The sequence below is a fragment of the Oncorhynchus mykiss genome, chromosome 3 (assembly GCF_013265735.2).
Source record: "Oncorhynchus mykiss isolate Arlee chromosome 3, USDA_OmykA_1.1, whole genome shotgun sequence".
NCBI classification, from domain to species: Eukaryota; Metazoa; Chordata; class Actinopteri; order Salmoniformes; family Salmonidae; genus Oncorhynchus; species Oncorhynchus mykiss.
In genome coordinates, this window is record NC_048567.1 from 47,165,927 (window position 1) to 47,183,663 (window position 17,737).

At 41.6% G+C, this 17,737-nt stretch overlaps 1 protein-coding gene across 2 annotated transcripts in view; it reads right to left on the reverse strand.

Moving 5' to 3' along the window:
• Positions 1 to 11,722, reverse strand: part of LOC110520051 (activin receptor type-1C-like) — a 29,305-nt gene extending 17,583 nt beyond the window's left edge. The window contains exons 1-2 of one of the 2 annotated variants that reach the window (XM_036974311.1): positions 11,497 to 11,722; positions 831 to 1,061 (exon numbers count right to left, since the gene is read on the reverse strand). In XM_036974311.1, coding sequence (XP_036830206.1) covers positions 831 to 1,061; positions 11,497 to 11,566 — 301 coding nt within the window. In that variant the 5' untranslated portion in view covers positions 11,567 to 11,722. Of the gene's footprint in view, positions 1 to 830; positions 1,062 to 6,569; positions 6,728 to 11,496 lie in introns of those variants that run through there. The other variant, XM_036974312.1, reaches the window with a different exon arrangement.
• Positions 11,723 to 17,737: the final 6,015 nt, after the last annotated feature.

Here is a 17,737-nt window from a genome sequence, read left to right on the forward strand (position 1 = left end):
CAATGAACTGAGGCACTTCTGAGGGGAAAAAAGGGGCACAACTCAATATTAGGAAGGTGTTGCTAATGTTTTGTACAGTCATTATATATCCATTTCGAGGCCTAAATCGTAATAATATACATTTGGCCGATTATAATGTGTACAAACCCTCACATTCCTAATGAAGAGTAACTTTGAGGAGAGCAAAGTGAAACGCCAGGAACTAAAAAAGGAGAAGCATGTGGATGTCATACAGCTTCAAAGCACCATAACTAACTACAGATCTTCCATACCGAACAGTAACAGAAATCAGGCGACGTTGAAACGTCAAAGATGAGAATGTTTACTCACCGAGGTCGCCGTGTTGAGAACAGCAACATGTACCGACAGCTTTAACTAACCTACCTCTAAGCCCTCTACCGTCGACAAAGCAGGCGGTTCGCTCTAACCAATTACACACGCCTGGCCTGACGAGGTGTCTATAAACCTGACGGGCGGGATCACTGGCAGGCGGCGGGTAACCTCTGACAACATTATGTCACAGGATACGCTAGGCCAATCAAATGGTAGCTCAGCTCATCTGGCTAGACCACGGTCTGAGCAGGAAATCCCTCCTGGAATGCGCTCTAGCTACAAACGATGTCCGCATGGGTTTTCTATTTCTTTCTAACGGTTTCCTTTGGTAGAATAAACACAGGTCAGGCTGAGAGTATTAAATGGTTAAGGGACATGTGTTTGAGTTTCAAAACCATGGGGTTAAATTCCAGAAAGTGAAAACCATAATGATTGGGCAAAAGATTCTAATAACAGTACAATAGACTTTGCGATAAGTAGCGTGACTTCATAATTACCTGGATGCAGATGCAGGGTCTCGTTGTTGCAGAAGTCTGTGAAGCAGCAGTTCCTCTTGGAGACGTTCCGGGAGCTGTAGCAGAAGACCTGTCCCCTCATCTCAGCCGGGGACAGACAGGACTTGACGGCCTCCTCCTTCCCGTTGATCAGCATCACAGAGTTCCAGCAGGCCCCGTCTGCACCCGTCTCACAGGTGTTGTTGGCACATAGCTGGCACACACACTTCAGAGCTGAAATGCAACAGTGTGACATTAGATGCTTGGCTTTCTACGAATACGCTTCTTAGTAAACTCCCAAGTTTGTGATTTTCTAGAGCCTTTCTTGCATATCACTTCAACTTCTGAAGAACAACATTAATAACTGTATACCTCATGTTTTAGGACAAGCCGTCTCAGGTACCGCATGGAAAACAGTCGTCTTTATCAATTTAGAACCATTTTGCATACTTTTTTTCAGCAATACAATTGGAGGCGCTCAGTGGCCATTGACCAATGTCTGTCTACTACAGACCTCTAGGGATAGTGGCCATTATGGCTAGTGGCCACTCATACTTTTGAAGCTGAGGCTTCCTACCTGTTATGTAATCCTGGACATGCTCTTAAAAACAAATAAAATAGTATTCTATAATGCCCTTTAGATTAACACCCAGATAATATTGTACTCTTCTTGGATGCCTACCCACTCCTGTCCTGTTTTGATAAAGCCACGAGGACAGCAGGGCTCTCCTACTCACAAGGAATTGGTGGTCTATTCTGTAGGATGGGACCAGTAGAGGAAGGGGGATGACCATCCTTCCTCTGTTAATTTCATTTTTTTTTATAGTGAAACATTAAAAAAGTTATCCTATACTAAATATATAGACATGTCACCAAATAATTGATAAAAAAAAACACACTGTTTTGCAATAAAGATCTACGGTAGCCTAAACAGCACCATGTAGGGTGCACCATGGTGTAGCCAGAGGACAGCTAGCTTCCATCCTCTTCTGTGTACATTGCCTTAAATAGATAACCTAGGAGGCTCATGGTTCTCACCCCCTTCCATAGACGTACACAGTAATTAATAACAACTTCCGGAGGATGTCCTCCACCCTAATCAGAGCGCTTGCAGAAAGAACTGACATGTTGTCCACCCAATCAAAGGATCAGAGAATATATCTAGTACTGAAAGCATAAGCTAAAGCGAGCTAGTTGCACTGCAGTGCATAAAAATAAAAAAAATCGCAGAGATGCGAGTAGGAATACAACAAGCTGTTTGTATGTGGCTGCTATGAAAGTGAACTGTGTTTATGTGTGATCAGGGGTATATTCATTCTGCCTATTCTGTTGAAAAACGTTTCTTAAAAGAAAGCAAATGGAACAAAGATAAACATACCTCATTTTGTCCAATATAAACTCTTGTTTGTAACTATTGGACTAATGACTACACCCTAGATCAGCTAGATGCAGGCAAGTGTGTGCAAGGCAGTATTGAATGTGTCACTGTCTGTCCATGTGTCACCTAAAAATAAAATCTAGACCTGTGTGCACCTACGTTGTCAACTTTTCATAGGCTAGGTTGTAGCAACCTCATGATGGGTACAGGTCAAATTTGAGTATAATGTAGTAGCCTAAACCAAATCGATGTTACATTGAACTGGGGGAATGGAAAATGAATGACAGAACCATTATGTTGTAATACAAATAAGGCCATGCTCATGAAAATAATCGTCCTCCCTCATCTTAAAAACGGCACTGACCGCCACTGGATGGGACTACGTCCAACTTTTATAGGAGTAGAGGTAATGTTTGCCTGGTTGATACGGAGCTGTAGGGAATCTCTCATGTCCTTAACTCGGGTCCCTGCTACATGTCTGAGCAAAGCTTGATTTCCCAGACTATCAGAACACCCCACAACACTGCTGATGGGAAGATGAATAGACTAATCCATTCCAAATTTATTTTTTTGTTCTAAACAGTGTGGTAATGAATTCACTTGTCCAAATGCCTTTACAATATTCCTGTGTGACTTCCTCCATCCCTCAGTTAATTTATGGAATATCTACATAGGCGTACAGAGGTCCGTTATCAGCAACCACCACTCCTGTGTTCCAATGGCACGTTGTGTTAGCTAATCCAAGTTGATCATTTTAAAAGGCTAATTGATCATTAGAAAACCCTTTGCAATCATGTTAGCACAGCTTAAAACTGTTGTGCTGATTTAAAGAAGCAATAAAACTGCCCTTTAGACTAATTGAGTCTCTGGAGCATCAGCATTTGTGGGTTCGATTACAGGCTCAAAATGGCCAGAAACAAACACCTTTCTTCTGAAACGCATCAGTCTATTCTTGTTCTGAGAAATGAAGGATATTCCATGCAAGAAATTGCCAAGAAACTGAAGATCTCATACAACGCTGTGTACTACTCCCTTCACAGAACAGCTCAAACTGGCTCTAACCAGAATAGAAAGAGTGGGAGGCCCCGGTGCAAAACTTAGCAAGAGGACAAGTACATTAGTGTCTAGTTTGAGAAACAGATGCCTCACAAGTCCTCAACTGGCAGCTTCGTTAAATAGTACCTGCAAAACACCAGTCTCAACGCCACAACAGTGAAGAGGCAACTCCGGGACGCTGGACTTCCAGGCAGAGTTGCAAAGAAAAAGCCATGTCTCAGACTGGCCAATAAAAAGAAAAGATTAAGATGGGCATAAGAACAGACACTGAACAGAAGAATTCTGCCTAGAAGGCCAGCATCCCGGAGTTGCCTCTTCACTGTTGTGGCGTTGAGACTGGTGTTTTGTGGGTACTATTTAACGAAGCTGCCAGTTGAGGACTTGTGAGTCGTCTGTTTCTCAAACTAGAAAAGCTGAAATAAATCATTCTCTTCTATTATTCTGACATTTCACATTCTTAAAATAAAGTGGCCATCGTAACTGACCTAAGACAGGGACTTTTTACTAGGATTAAATGTCAGGAATTGTGAAAAACTGAGTTAATGTATTTGGCTAAGGTGTATGTAAACTTCAACTGCATCTGGGATGATGCCAGCTCACTCCACACCAGTTTTTCCCATCTGAGCTGGGGTCAAAACTAGGCTACATGTCGCTCCATCTACCATTGATTGTTTACATTATACTCTGCCCTTCCTATAAGCCATAGTGAAAGTAGAGGACTTTCTTAGTGTGCCTGACCAATGGCAGGCATGGGCAGGCACACTAAGATAGAGGGTTTCTGGCATAAGAGGCACTCTACTGTGAACAGATGTCTGGTAAATTATACCTAATCATAAAGTGCAGACAGAGAGAAAGTAGCTACACTCAACCTAACCTGCCAATGGTAAGACTGCAAATGAGGCAGAGTAGATGAGTGCCTGTTTACAAAAAGAAAACTAAATGGGGGGGAAAACAGCTCCGACAGGCAGGCAACCTGTGGCTCTGGATATGTCTTAATTGCCATCTGGGGTTCACAATCATGACAAATCGATATAAAACCACATTGCAAATTGTTTTACTACTAGCAGCATGTACTGTTTATAAATGGTCATTGCTTTGAACTGTACTATATGAAAGCAACTCATAACTCTCTCATAGTGATGATTGGATCTCACTTGCCGTTCTTGCTTATCCCCATGGGTAGAATTGTGATGATTATGGAATTTTGGGAAACGATAAATTGTCATACATTAATTATGTCCATTTGCAAGTCATGTTTGTGGAAAAATGTTTTGACCTTGTAATGCATCTTTTTTTAAATGATATCTATGAACTACACTCCTCTCCGTATGCATTTGGACAGTGAAGCTAAAATTGTAAATTTGGCTCTATACTCCTGCATTTTGGATTTGACAAACGTTTCATGAGGCGACGGTAGAGAATATCAAAAATAGGGGAGAGTTGTATTATTATAAAAATAAAAAATTAAATTAAATAAATTGGGCACAGGTGCTATTTTCACTGGTTTACATTCATCCTTTTGGAAGTTTTACTATACAATTTCTTCCATCCTATCCAAATGTCTGTCTAGATCTGCAATAGGCTAACTACTAGCAATCATACCACACAAAAGTCCTTCAAAGCTGCACCAATTTTCTATATAAATTCACAATAACAAGGAGGAATAGCAGATAGGCAGCGGAGAGACCAGGTGTGTCATTGCGCATTGAAACAACATTGAAGGCAAGAGACACGAAGCTCGAAGAGCTTCCCTATTAATCTTGTTTAGGGACAATACAATGACCCTAGACTACAATACCACAATGCAATGAATAATTAATTCAACTTCTATTGCACTTTAATTACAAAAATAATCTCAAAGCTCTTGAAAAAGCAAAACAGACAAGAATAAAATACAGATATGATAGAGTAGGTCTGGATTACGATTCTTTGTTAGTTTAAAGTGGAGTGTTTCAAGACTCAAACAGATGGCGCGACCACATAGGATGAGCACAGTTCACTCTCCACTGAAGGTGTCTCATCGGCGTCTCGCCATCCTGGTGGTGTGACAGACTTCTCCGTAACCGTGGAATCTCTGGTCTTGTAGAACGAGATGAAGTTTGTTTTTGAGCTCTCTCTCTCACTCAGGATAATTGTGACAGCTGCTCATACCTTCAGATGATAACCTCCTGAGCAATCAAATTGTCACTTCCAGCTCACCATGCATTGTAGTCCTCTTTATTGGGTTAGGAGACCGTCAAACCAAAAAATAAATAGTCTGGTGTATTCAAATCAAAATACATGAGTTAGCATTGCTACCGTAGCCTGGCAGAATTGCTAGCTAGCCATCTTTAGAAATATGATTTTCCATGAATTCATAGGCAGGAAACAAATTGACGCAATCCAGACCTTATCTGTACACATTTGGCTGTTCAAAAATATAAAAAAAAATAAGAAAAAAGTAAGGAGTGTCAAACAAAAAAAACAGAAGAAAATATTTTAATGTACAGGAGCCCTCTGCCTAGGTGACCTCACGGCGCCACGGAACTTCAATTGTATTGTTGTTTTTAAGTGGGTCCAAAATTCTACTCTACGCTGTAAAACTGCAGTGAATATGTCATTTGAATTACTGACCGAAAGCCCTGTGATTTGAATGTTTCATTCTGTTTGGATAAGTTGTGGGTCTACACTCAAAAGTTCGAAAGGTCTAGAAAAGCACAGTAGCAGGCCAGTCTGGCTGTATTTTGAGATGAGCCGTAACAGACGGCACATCATTCTCCCAAGTTGTCCCATAATAATGTGACCACATATGCGCCCAGCTATTCAGGAAATGTATTTACTTCCTATTGGGTTAAACAAAGCTGTAAACGAATCCAACAAGTTTGCAAAGTCACAAGCTTGATGGAGTCATTATGTACAAGGACTGTGGGACCAAATACTGAACTCTGACTACTTTAATACACTAAGTGATTTTATCATATATGTATGACTTCTTCAAATGGGGGGACTGGATACATAAAGTGCTTACACTTCTAAATGGTAAAAATACACATTCTGTGTCACCTAATATGAAACATTTGATGTTAAATCTAAAATGTATAGAGCCAAATTTAAACTGTAGCTTCACTGTCCAAAAACATACAGAGGGAAGTGTTCCTGATGAATACAACACAGCTTTGGTGACACCCAGTCTGACAAACTAATGCTCGTAACTGACTTGCCTAGTTAAATAAAAGGTTACACACACACACACCAAAAAGTTATTTTGTTGGCATTTACACATGTCCCCATTACCAGTAAAACATAATCAAAACCTCTCGTTCACTTACTTGCCATGCTGTTTTGTTAATTTGTTCCATCGTTTCATTCTCAACCAGGAATTCATCATGCATGTCAAGCAGTGGAGTATCAGCTCTGTCTGTCCGTGGCCTCTCTTCCAAGGTGCGCACAGTCACTGTGTCCGTTTCCATCTTGTCCAGCTGTGTCTAACATTTCAGGTAAACCCTGTTTCTTGTCTGCATCAAAGTAGCAGTCCTTGTACCTAGCCTCGAGCATGGTGGCGACACAGTGAAGAGGCTCAGAGAGAATGCCACCGAATCGCTTGTTCACAGAATCGCTTGTTCACAGCCTCAAGTACTTTCGCAAGTTAACCCCACGGTCTGTGTGGGCAGTTTTGTTGAGCAGGCGTTTCAATGCCATGATAGAGGATATCATGTCTGCTGCAGACACAGTTGATTATCTTATTTCTCCAGTCAGTTGGAGCTAGGAGTGTGTTCATGTTTCCAAGTTTCAAACATGTTCTCAAATGCCATCGAAATGGCAGCAGCGGTATGAGAACCAGCACACTCTTGAGCATGCAATGCGGCTTTCCTCAGTACAAAATCCTCATCGACCCACTGTGCTGTCAGACTCAGCATAATTGCGGGGCTGACATCGTTGGTCCAAATGTCAATTGTGACGCCCATAGCAAGTAGCATAAGTAAATCCATTATCTTGGCGTTAACAGATTTTGCCTTTGAGTTGTGTCGCTGAAATTTTATAACTCCTTCAAATGACTGCTGGACTTGAACTTGTTTAGTTGTTGGAAGTGCGCTTAGTATTTTTCTGCTTTTGTTCTGTGTAGCGCTGTATTTTTCCTGGCATCATTACGTCATCTACTTACGTTATATTTAAACGTACGTCAGCTTTGACACCAGTTTTGCACATCGGTGTTAAACTACACATCGGGCCGATGCTGGCATTTTTAACAAATGTCGTCCGATTCCGATATGCTCACCGATATATCGTGCATCCTTACCTTAAACCCTGAATAGAGACACCAACTCCACTGAACAGCAGGCTAGTTATTGCTTTTCAATGCTTGCTGTTAGCCACTGATTCCTTCTAAACCACTCATTGGTGAATTTGCGATTTCCAACTTGTGTAATGTTTATGTCCAATGGCCGACGAGCGTAGATATGTTTTATCTATAATTTATCTTCATTATTTCTCTTCATATGACAAGGATTAAAAAGGATTTACCAGTAGATTGTCAACTTTATTCATGATGATGACTGCTAGCTAAGATTTTGAAAGTATGATGTTCAGTCCAATCAAAGCTACTGTAGATATAACGTGATTTGACGTCATTTCATCTGTGGCCAATGACCTTGAGCCTTCTTGGATGGGCAGTTCTAATGTAACGCTATGGCAGCACCAAAGGGGCTTGCATTTGAGCTCTACCCTTAGATTTGCCAGTGACGTAGTGTCCCCATGAGTGACAGAACACTGAGCCAATCATGGCGCAACTAGAGAACATTGCCAACCCCTACGCTCCGTATTTTCCGCTGGCTGCCCCACCACCACAGAAAGCCCTGAGCTAGGCTGAAACACCTGTATTTTGGAGTTGCCTTACTCAAGAAAGCAAAAAAAAAAAAGAAGAGAGACCATGTTTGTATGCAGATTTATTAACTAAGTAATTATTTATTTATTTTACATTGTTTGCAAACTGATATGTGACACGTATTAATGACAATGCCTGCTGACTGCAGGAATGTCCACCAGAGCTGCTACCAGATAATTGAATGTTCAATTCTCTACCACATACCGCCTCCAACGTCATTTTAGAGAATTTGGCAGTATGTCCAACCGGACTAACAATCACAGACCATGCATAACCAACCCAGCCCCTTCACATCCGGCTACTTCACCTGCGGAATCGTCTGAGACCAGCCACCTGGACAGCTGATGAAACTGAGGAGTATTTCGGTCTGTAATGAAGCCCTTTTGTGGGGAAAAACTCATTCTGATTGGCTGGGCTTGGCTTGGCTCCCCAGTAGGTGGGCCTATGCCCTGCAGGCCCACCCACGGCTGCTCAGTCATGTGAAATCCATAGATAAGGGCCTAATGAATTTATTTCAATTGACTGATTTCCTTGTATAAACTGTAACTCAGTAAACATGTGGAAAAACTTTGTTCAGTATAGTATACCAGTCAACTGTCTATCCTGCCCTCCATCCATAGTGACAGTTGGATCGTTTGTCCAGATCTGCAATGTGTTAACTAGCAATCATACCACGCATAAAATTATTCAAATCTGCACCAATTTTCTATATAAAATCCACAAGAGAGAAATAGCTGATAGGCAGGACCAGGTCCGTCATTACACATGATAGAAGAGCGCAGAGACGCAGCTCAAAAAGCTCCCTTATTGATCTTGTTAAGGGACAATACAATTATCCCACAACACCACAATCCAATGAATAATTGCATTATTGTTTTCAAGTGAGCATAATTCTACTCTAGGCTGTAATATGCAGTGAAAATGTAACTTGAATAATAGAGCAAAAGCCCTGTTATTTAAATGTTTCATTCCATTTGGATCAGTTGTGGGTCCACTCTCGATAGATTATAGAAAGGCACAGTGGCAAACCAGTCTGGTTCTATTTTTACTTCTAATACTGATGAGCTGTCTGTTGCCGATCATCATTCTCCCAAGTCATGACCACATAGGCCTACGTCAGGGTTACCCAAACTCGGTTCTCCGAACCCCAAGGAGTGCACCTTTTGGTTATTGCCCTAGTGCTACACAGCTGATTCAAATAATAAATTAATCAACAAGCTTTGATCATTTGAATCAGCTGTGTAGTGTTAGGGCAAAAAAACAAAAAAACGTGCACCCCTTGGGGTCCCGAGAACCGAGTTTGGGAAACAACGGATTTTATGCACCCAGCAGGCCCAGTTATTCAGGAAAGTTTAACACGCGTTCTGCTTTCTAATCCGAGGGGCTATTCGTCAACCGGGAACCTAATACTTCAATACTTTTTAAAATGTATTATCTTTTACACCGAGTTTACAAAACATTAAGAACACTTCCTCTTTCCATGACCAGGTGAAAGCTATGATCCCTTATTGATGTCACCTGTTAAATCCACTTCAATCAGTGTAGATGAAGGGGGGGAGACCGGTTAAAGCCTTGAGACAATTGAAACATTCAGAGGGTGAATGGGCAAGCAAGACAAAGGATTGAAGTGCCTTTGAACGGGGAATGGTAGTGGGTGCCAGGCGCACCGGTTTGAGTGTGTCAATAACTGCAACGCTGCTGGGTTTTTCACCCTCAACAATTTTCCGTGTGTATCAAGAATGGTCCACCATCCAAAGGACATCAAGCCAACTTGACACAACGGTGGCAACAATTGGAGTCAACATGGGCCAGCATCCCTGTGGAACGCTTTCGACACCTTGTAGAGTCCATGCCCAGACAGAATGAAACTGTTCTGAGGGCAAACGGAGGTGCAACTCAATATTAAGGTGTTCCTAATGTTTAGTACACTCAGTGTACGTGTGGCATTAACTAGCCAATGTTCTAATCTGATTACGCTACCTGCACACGTTCATCCACACTAATAATTACAGCATCCAAACTGCGCTAAATCCATTCCACTAAAGGATAGACATCTGTTACAAAACACGCAAAAGTTGAATGACATTCGGAGATTGTCAAACCAAGCCTTCGATCGATCCTGTTTCAAGTTAATGTCACATGCACAAGTACAGTGAAATGCCTTTCTTGCAAGCACTATACCCAACAACGCAGCAACGTAAATACTAAAAATAACAAAGTAGGAAGGATTGGATGCATTTTCGGTTTGTCGAGACTAACACCTCAATTAAATTGAGATTGTCAAAACTGATGATGAACGCTCAAAATTACTAAATCGGTATGCATTTACGCGTTGTTTATTGGTTGTGTGTGGTGCATTGGCACAGAAATCTGTTGGTGGAAAATGACTTGCATTTGTTTTCTGAGTATAGCATCCAAATGTTGAACATCTGATTTCCAGAATTTTTGTCTGCAGCCGGCTCTGATCGTAGCGTAATGAAAACAGGCAGGGTGAGCTCGTCCGTGGTGGTCCGCGAACCCTCAACCTTCTGGCCCGGTAGACCTGCATGGCATCAACTGTACCACCAAAAAAAAAAAAAAAAAAAAAAAACACTGAAGTGGTAAAATCGATATCCTAGTTTATAAACACAGAGTTGCTACAGTTATTATTATTTATGGAGGTAATATCTTTGTTAATTTTATGAGACGGGAGGGTGTTAAATGTTTATTTTCAGGGGAGGGTCATGTGAAAATATTTTTAAAGGTTGCGGAGGAGGGTGCATTTTTGACACCTCGAGTTGGACCAGCAATGTAAAGAGGCTCTTATCATGATTTTACATTAAATCTACCTATTTAATACATTTTTAAAAATCATAGTACTTGCAGAGAACGTTTTTAAATAATACAACAAATGTAAAAGGTAATACAATTTGTGTTTGGTTCAGTTTAGAAACATGGAACAAATTCAGTCTCAGTGAAATAAATTAATTTCAAGAGTAGAGTAAATTAGGTTTATGACATAGTAGCCTACAGGTTGGCCAAGTCATATGAATTGAGCAAATACATGAACTTCTATCACGTTGATTCAAAAATAAACCAAGCGCTTTAGACTGATCTTTTGACATGAGCTATTTTTCATATGGTTAGAGTGTAATTATTTTACTTAATGTTCAGGATACAAAATGTGGTAACAAAAAGATGTATGCAAACTATATTATACATGAACTGCGGACATCATGTGATTGAGTCCACTCAAACTGTCAGGCTGTTGCCTACATTTCAAGTCCAACTGCAACACAGGACACAGAAAAACAGCCTACAATTACCGCCTAAACAAGTTATCACGAAACACATGATACATGCAGTGGTCGCACAAAGTTTGTCTTATAGCCTACCTGTGCTCAGCTGTGCGACGGATATAAATATCAACGCCGCTTCAACCGTGTTGAGCCTGGGATGAGTCATGGCCGGAGCCACATCTGCTTGGTTCGCGGACGCCCTGTCTATACCATGTTTCTAGAGAAAATCATGACTTTCGTGTTTAAATCCGTCGCGTACACACTTCGCATTGCTCCACTGTAAATAAGCAGTGAGAGAGCTGAATAAGCAGGCAGATTTGCTCCGCCTCTGTCGACTCGGAATTTAAAAGGATTAACGCTCCCCAGCTAGCACATTAAAAGTTCTGGGGACGTCTGTTTTTGGTTTCACATTGGTTGTGGGAAGTAAGCCACATAGATTTCCAGACCCAAATTGTTTTGCAAACAGAAGTGAACATTTTGCCTGTTCTGGGAATGTTCATTTTTAGGTTACAGGGAGGTTCTGAGAACATTTTACTCTGGTTCCCTGAAAAAATTCCTGGGAGGTTTTTATCAACTCTCTGAGAATGGAAATCATAGTTTTTAAAACCAGTTGAACTGACAACAACTGACAGTTTCTCTATGGCTTTAGTCATCAATCTAGCAAGAGGGCAATATTTTCTTAATTTAGTAGTGTTGTCCCCGCCCCCAGAAAGCTGTGACTTTTGGTTTTCACCTGGAATTGTTTATTTATGTCTGAGGAAAAAAAACAATTGAACCGATATGATCTAATACACAATAAAAGTATAATAAAAAATATACAAATTTGATATGATAAATAAAACTAATTGTGAATGAATAAGCCTTTTCATACTTTATATGTCCATATATAGTTCTGTTTTTCTACCTAAAATATTTCACCTTCTTTATTACTTTAACAAACATCATGACGCTGGTGATAGTCAAAATATGTAACATTTGTGAACATCTAAATCACCAACAGGTGTCCCTCCTATAAACAAGGGGAGAAGGGTTATCTACAGAGCTCAATGTGTCTGCCTCCAACGTAAAACAAATGTTTGACTTCCACACAAAATTACTTATTCTTCTTACTTATTTTAGGTTTAAGGAAGTGCGTAGGTCGCATATTTCTTGCCAAATTCAAAAGCAATATAAAAGCATATAAATAGGCCTGTCTGGATTTGATTAGAGCTTTGATCGAAAATGCAAGCCTGATACTACCTGAGCCTGATGAGCCATACATTAAATACATTTTATGAGCCCTACATTAAATTAAATAAAATGTTATTTGTCACATGCGCCGAATACAACAGCCTAGCCACTCTACCATAAAGGCCTGCTTTGGAATCACCAAGACTCTTCCTAGAGCTGGCGACCCAGCCAAACTGAGCAATCAGGGGAGAAGGGCCTTAGTCAGGGAGGTGACGAAGAACCCGATCGTCACTCTGACAGAGCTCCAGAGTTCTTCTGTAGAGATGGGAGAACCTTCCAGAAGGACAACCATCGTTGCAGCACTCCACCAATAAGGCCTTTATGAGAGAGTGGCTAGACGAAAGCCACTCCTCAGTAAAAGGCACAGGACAGCCCGCTCAGAGGCACCTAAAGACTCTCAGACCATGAAAAACAAGATTCCCTGGTCTGATGAAACCAAGATTGAACTCTTTGGCCTGAATGCCAGGTGTCACGTTTGGAGGAAACCTGGCCACCATCCTTACAGTGAAGCATGGTGGTGGCAGCATCATGCTGTGGAGATGGGACTGGAACAGGGCAGGGACTGGGAGACTAGTCAGGATTGAGGGAAAGAGGAACGGAGCAAAGTACCTTAAGGAAAACCTGCTCCAGAGCGCTTTGGACCTCAGGCTGGGACAAAGGTTCGCCTTCCAACAGGACAACAACCCTAAGCACACAGCCAAGACAATGCAGGGGTGGCTTGGGGACAAGTCTCTTAATGTCCTTGAGTGGCCCAGCCAGAGCCTGGACTTGACCCGATCGAACATCTCTGAAGAGACCTGAAAACAGCTGTGCAGCGAAGCTCCCCATCCAACCTGACAGAGCTTGAGAGGATCTGCAGAGATTAATGGGAAAAACTTGTAGCGTCATACCCAAGAAGACTCGACGCTGTAATCGGTGCCAATAGTGCCTCAACAAAGTACTGAGTAAAGGGTCTGAATACTTATGTAACTGTGATATTTCAGCTTCATTTGTATTTTTTTTTTTTGCTCAAATTTCTAATAATCTGTTTTTGCTTTGTCATTATGGGTACTTGTGTGTAGATTGATGAGGGGAAAAAACGGATTTAATCCATTTTAGAATAAGGCTGTAAGGTAACAAAATGTGAAAAAAGTCAAGGGGTCTGAATACTTTCCGAATGCACTGTATCGATCTAGAACAGGATGATCTATTTTGGATGCAATTTGAATGGAGTTGAAGCTCGCATGGGGCACTGATTTAAAGCAACGATATTCGAGTGATAGGCTGTTCAAAAACTCTGGAGATGCAATAATAAAAACAAAACATCTTTACAATTAAAAAATGAGGTGACCCTCAAAAGCCAGATGGAGAAAATTAGACGGTTATTTGGTCTTTATATTACTGCAGCATACACTATGCTGGAGCAAATGCAGACCTGCCTGTCACAAGAAAAAAAGTAACCATGATGAGATGAAAGGTCTACAACATGCATTGTGAACTGCACTCCATACTGAGATGGGCTGTCTGTCCTCGCCCTGAGCATTGATGATTCATCATGCAGAGGCTGTAGAGAAGCCAGATTTAGACATTTTATATAATTTAACCTTTCCATTTCACGGCATGCTGTTCATATAAATTATATATCAGTTATTTATCCCAGGAAAAGGGGGAAGTTTTGTGTGGTAAATACCGGTAAATCGCACACACCTGAACACACTTAACAAAATAAAGGAGAGACAGAGTTTAAATAACATTCTTAGAGCGTTTTCTGAACTTTACTTGTATGGTAGGAAATGTACCTTGCTGACAGACCCTAAGATTCTTGGTCCTAAGACAGGTGTCCCAACACTTGCAGCAGCTAGAAAGCAGTGATGGTCTTTGATTTGAGCAGCTTGCACACATGAGATACAGTACAAACCGTCAGAGCAGCATGGCAATCCAGATGTGTTGTCCAGACTCCCCCTGAGTGATTGTAGGGGTCCTACCCCAAATCCACTGTGTAGAGTGTCATTTATAGATGACTTGCCAATCACTGCTAAAGATATAGCACTTGAAACTGAGAAAGATCCTGTATTGACAATAGTTACGCATTTATGTCAAAAGAAAGTTGGGATGACTCTGTCCTTTGGGGTTACAGGGTGTGGATTCCACAAAGCAAGCAAAGCAGACTACTGGCAGAACTACATGAGAGTCATTGGGGTATAGTTAAGATTAACTCCTTAGCTAGAAGTCTTCACCTCGGGCCGTATTGCTTAATTATACTGCAAAATTACTGCAATAAAAAAACGGTGTTATTTTGGACACAGTATTTGCAGCATACTTCAGTTATACTGCACTCTAATTGCAGTTTTACTGCAGTGGACTCCAGTTATACTGCACTCTGACTGCAATCTTTTATCGTAAGGGATAAGGTCACCGGCAATCTGATTATAATAAACCAACTAACATTCATAGTTTATTGATTATAATAAACCAATTAACGTTCATAGTTTATTTACATATCCCCTCCAAGTTTTGGTGCTGGTCCCTCCCAAAAGCAAGATCAATTGTGCAGTATGGCTGCATTAGCACTGTATTCCATCCAAACAATCACTTCATCTGATTTGTTTTCATAATCAACTGTCAGAGTTCAGTTGAACCTCCTGCACAGGACACTTTGCATCTGGCTACGTTGCAAATCAGGCTAGGCATACATGTGGATTTCCCAGCAGCTCCATCAAGCATCGCCTAGATCTTGAAATCATCATCAGCAGCAACCATTCATCAAGTGTCCAGATAGTTATTTTCCTATTATAAGGAAAGGACATGCTATTCATGGGTTGCATGCTTCGTCACTATATCGTTTTGAAAATCCCTTTTTCCATCACCATTTTCGTATTTTCGGACAATTTAGCCTGAATGGAGGATGCTTTCTGTACATGCCGGTCCATGGCGGACACAAGTGTATTACCGGGAATGCATATCAATCTTAGACAATAGTGCAGATCTAGTGCCCCACTATCGGCTGCTTAGGCTACTGATATGTGATCCACCCAAAAATGTAAAGCCTTCTGGCTGCTGAATGCAAGAATGAATGTATACCCCTTATGATATATCATATGACCTATAAAAGCCCCGGCTGGAGGCTGGTTTGACTTTACTACAGGCATACAGTGGCAAGAAAAAGTATGTGGAGCCTTTGGAATTACCTGGATTTCTGCATAAATTGGTCATACAATTTGATCTGATCTTCATCTAAGTCTCAACTATAGGCAAACACAGTTTTCTTGTCTATATTGAATACATAATTTATGGAAAAAGTATGTGAACCCCTAGGCTAATAACTTCTCCAAAAGCTAATTGGAGTCAGGAGTCAGCTAACCTGGAGTCCAATCAATAAGACGAGATTGGAGATGTTGGTTAGAGCTGCCCTGACCTATAAAAAATACTCACAAAATTTGAGTTTGCTATTCACAAGAAGCATTGCCTGATGTGAACCATGCTTCAAACAAAAGAGATCTCAGAAGACCAAAGATTAAGAATTGTTGACTTGCATAAAGCTGGATAGATTTACAAAAGTATCTCTAAAAGCCTTGATGTTCATCAGTCCACGGTAAGACAAACTGTCTATGAATGGAGAAAGTTTGGCACTGTCGCTACTCTCCCTAGGAGTGGCCGTCCTGCAAAGATATTACTGCAAGAGCACAGCACAGAATGCTCAATGACGTTAAGAAGAATCCTAGTGTCAGCTAAAGACTTACAGAAATCTCTGAAACATCTCCATTGACGAGTCTACGATACGTAAAACACCAAACAAGAATGGTATTCATGGGAGGACACCACAGAAGAAGCCACTGCTGTCAAAAAAACATAGCTGCTCGTCTGAAGTTCGCAAAAGAGCAACTAGATGTTTACAGCGCTACTGGCAAAATATTCTGTGGACAGATTAAACTAAAGTTGAGTTATTTTGTAGGAACACACAACACTATGTGTGGAGAAAAATAGGCACAGCACAGCAACATCAAAATCTCATCCCAACTGTAAAGTATGGTGGAGGGAGCATTGTGGTTTGGAGCTGCCTTGCTGCTCCAAACCATCAGGGCCTGGACAGCTTGCTATCAGATGGAAAAATGAATTCCCAAGTTCATCAATACATTTTGCATGAGAATGTAAGGCTATCTGTCTGCCAATTGAATCTCAACAGTTCGATGATGCAACAGGACAACGACCCAAAACACAGAAGTAAATCAACAACGAAATGGCTTCAACAGAAGAAAATACGCCTTCTAGAGTGGCCCAGTCAGAGTCCTGTCCTCAAATTGTTTGCGTGTTATTAGTTTAAGCAGCAGAAATCCAAGTAAATTCAAAGGGTTCACATGCTTTTTCTTGCCACTGTACATGATCATATCATGGACTTCTTGGAGGAAGATGCTTTTGATGAGCTACTTGGTGAAGACTAGGACGAAAAGTATGAGACACACACACAAACAGGACAGACAGGCGAACATCTACTAGCAGAGAAGCAGCTGAACTGGTTCCCCCTCTAACCTTCCTAGGTCGATGCTGGTGGACCAAGCTGGTGTGCAAGTCGCAGAAATGTTATAGCCGGGCCTCCCTGGTGGCGCAGTGGTTAAGGGCGGTGTACTGCAACGCCAGCTGTGCCACCAGAGACTCTGGGTTTGCGCCCAGACTCTGTCGTATCCGGCCGCGACCGGGAGGTCCGTGGGGCGACGCACAATTGGCCTAGCGTCGTCCAGGTTAGGGAGGGTTTGGCCGGGTAGGGAAATCCTTGTCTCATCGCGCACCAGTGACTCCTGTGGCGGACCGCGCGCTAACCAAGGTTGCCAGGTGCACGGTGTTTCCTCTGACACATTGGTGCGGCTGGCTTCCGGGTTGGATGGCGCTGTGTTAAGAAGCAGTGCGGCTTGGTTGGGTTGTGTATCGGAGGACGCATGACTTTCAACCTTCGTCTCTCCCGAGCCCGTACGGGAGTTGTAGCGATGAGACAAGATAGTAGATACTAAACAATTGGATACCACGAAATTGGGGAGAAAAAGGGGTAAAAAAATATATTTAAAAAAAAGAATTATAGCCTGGTCCCAGATCTGTTTATGCTGTCTTGCTAACTCCTCATGTATGATAGTTGTCA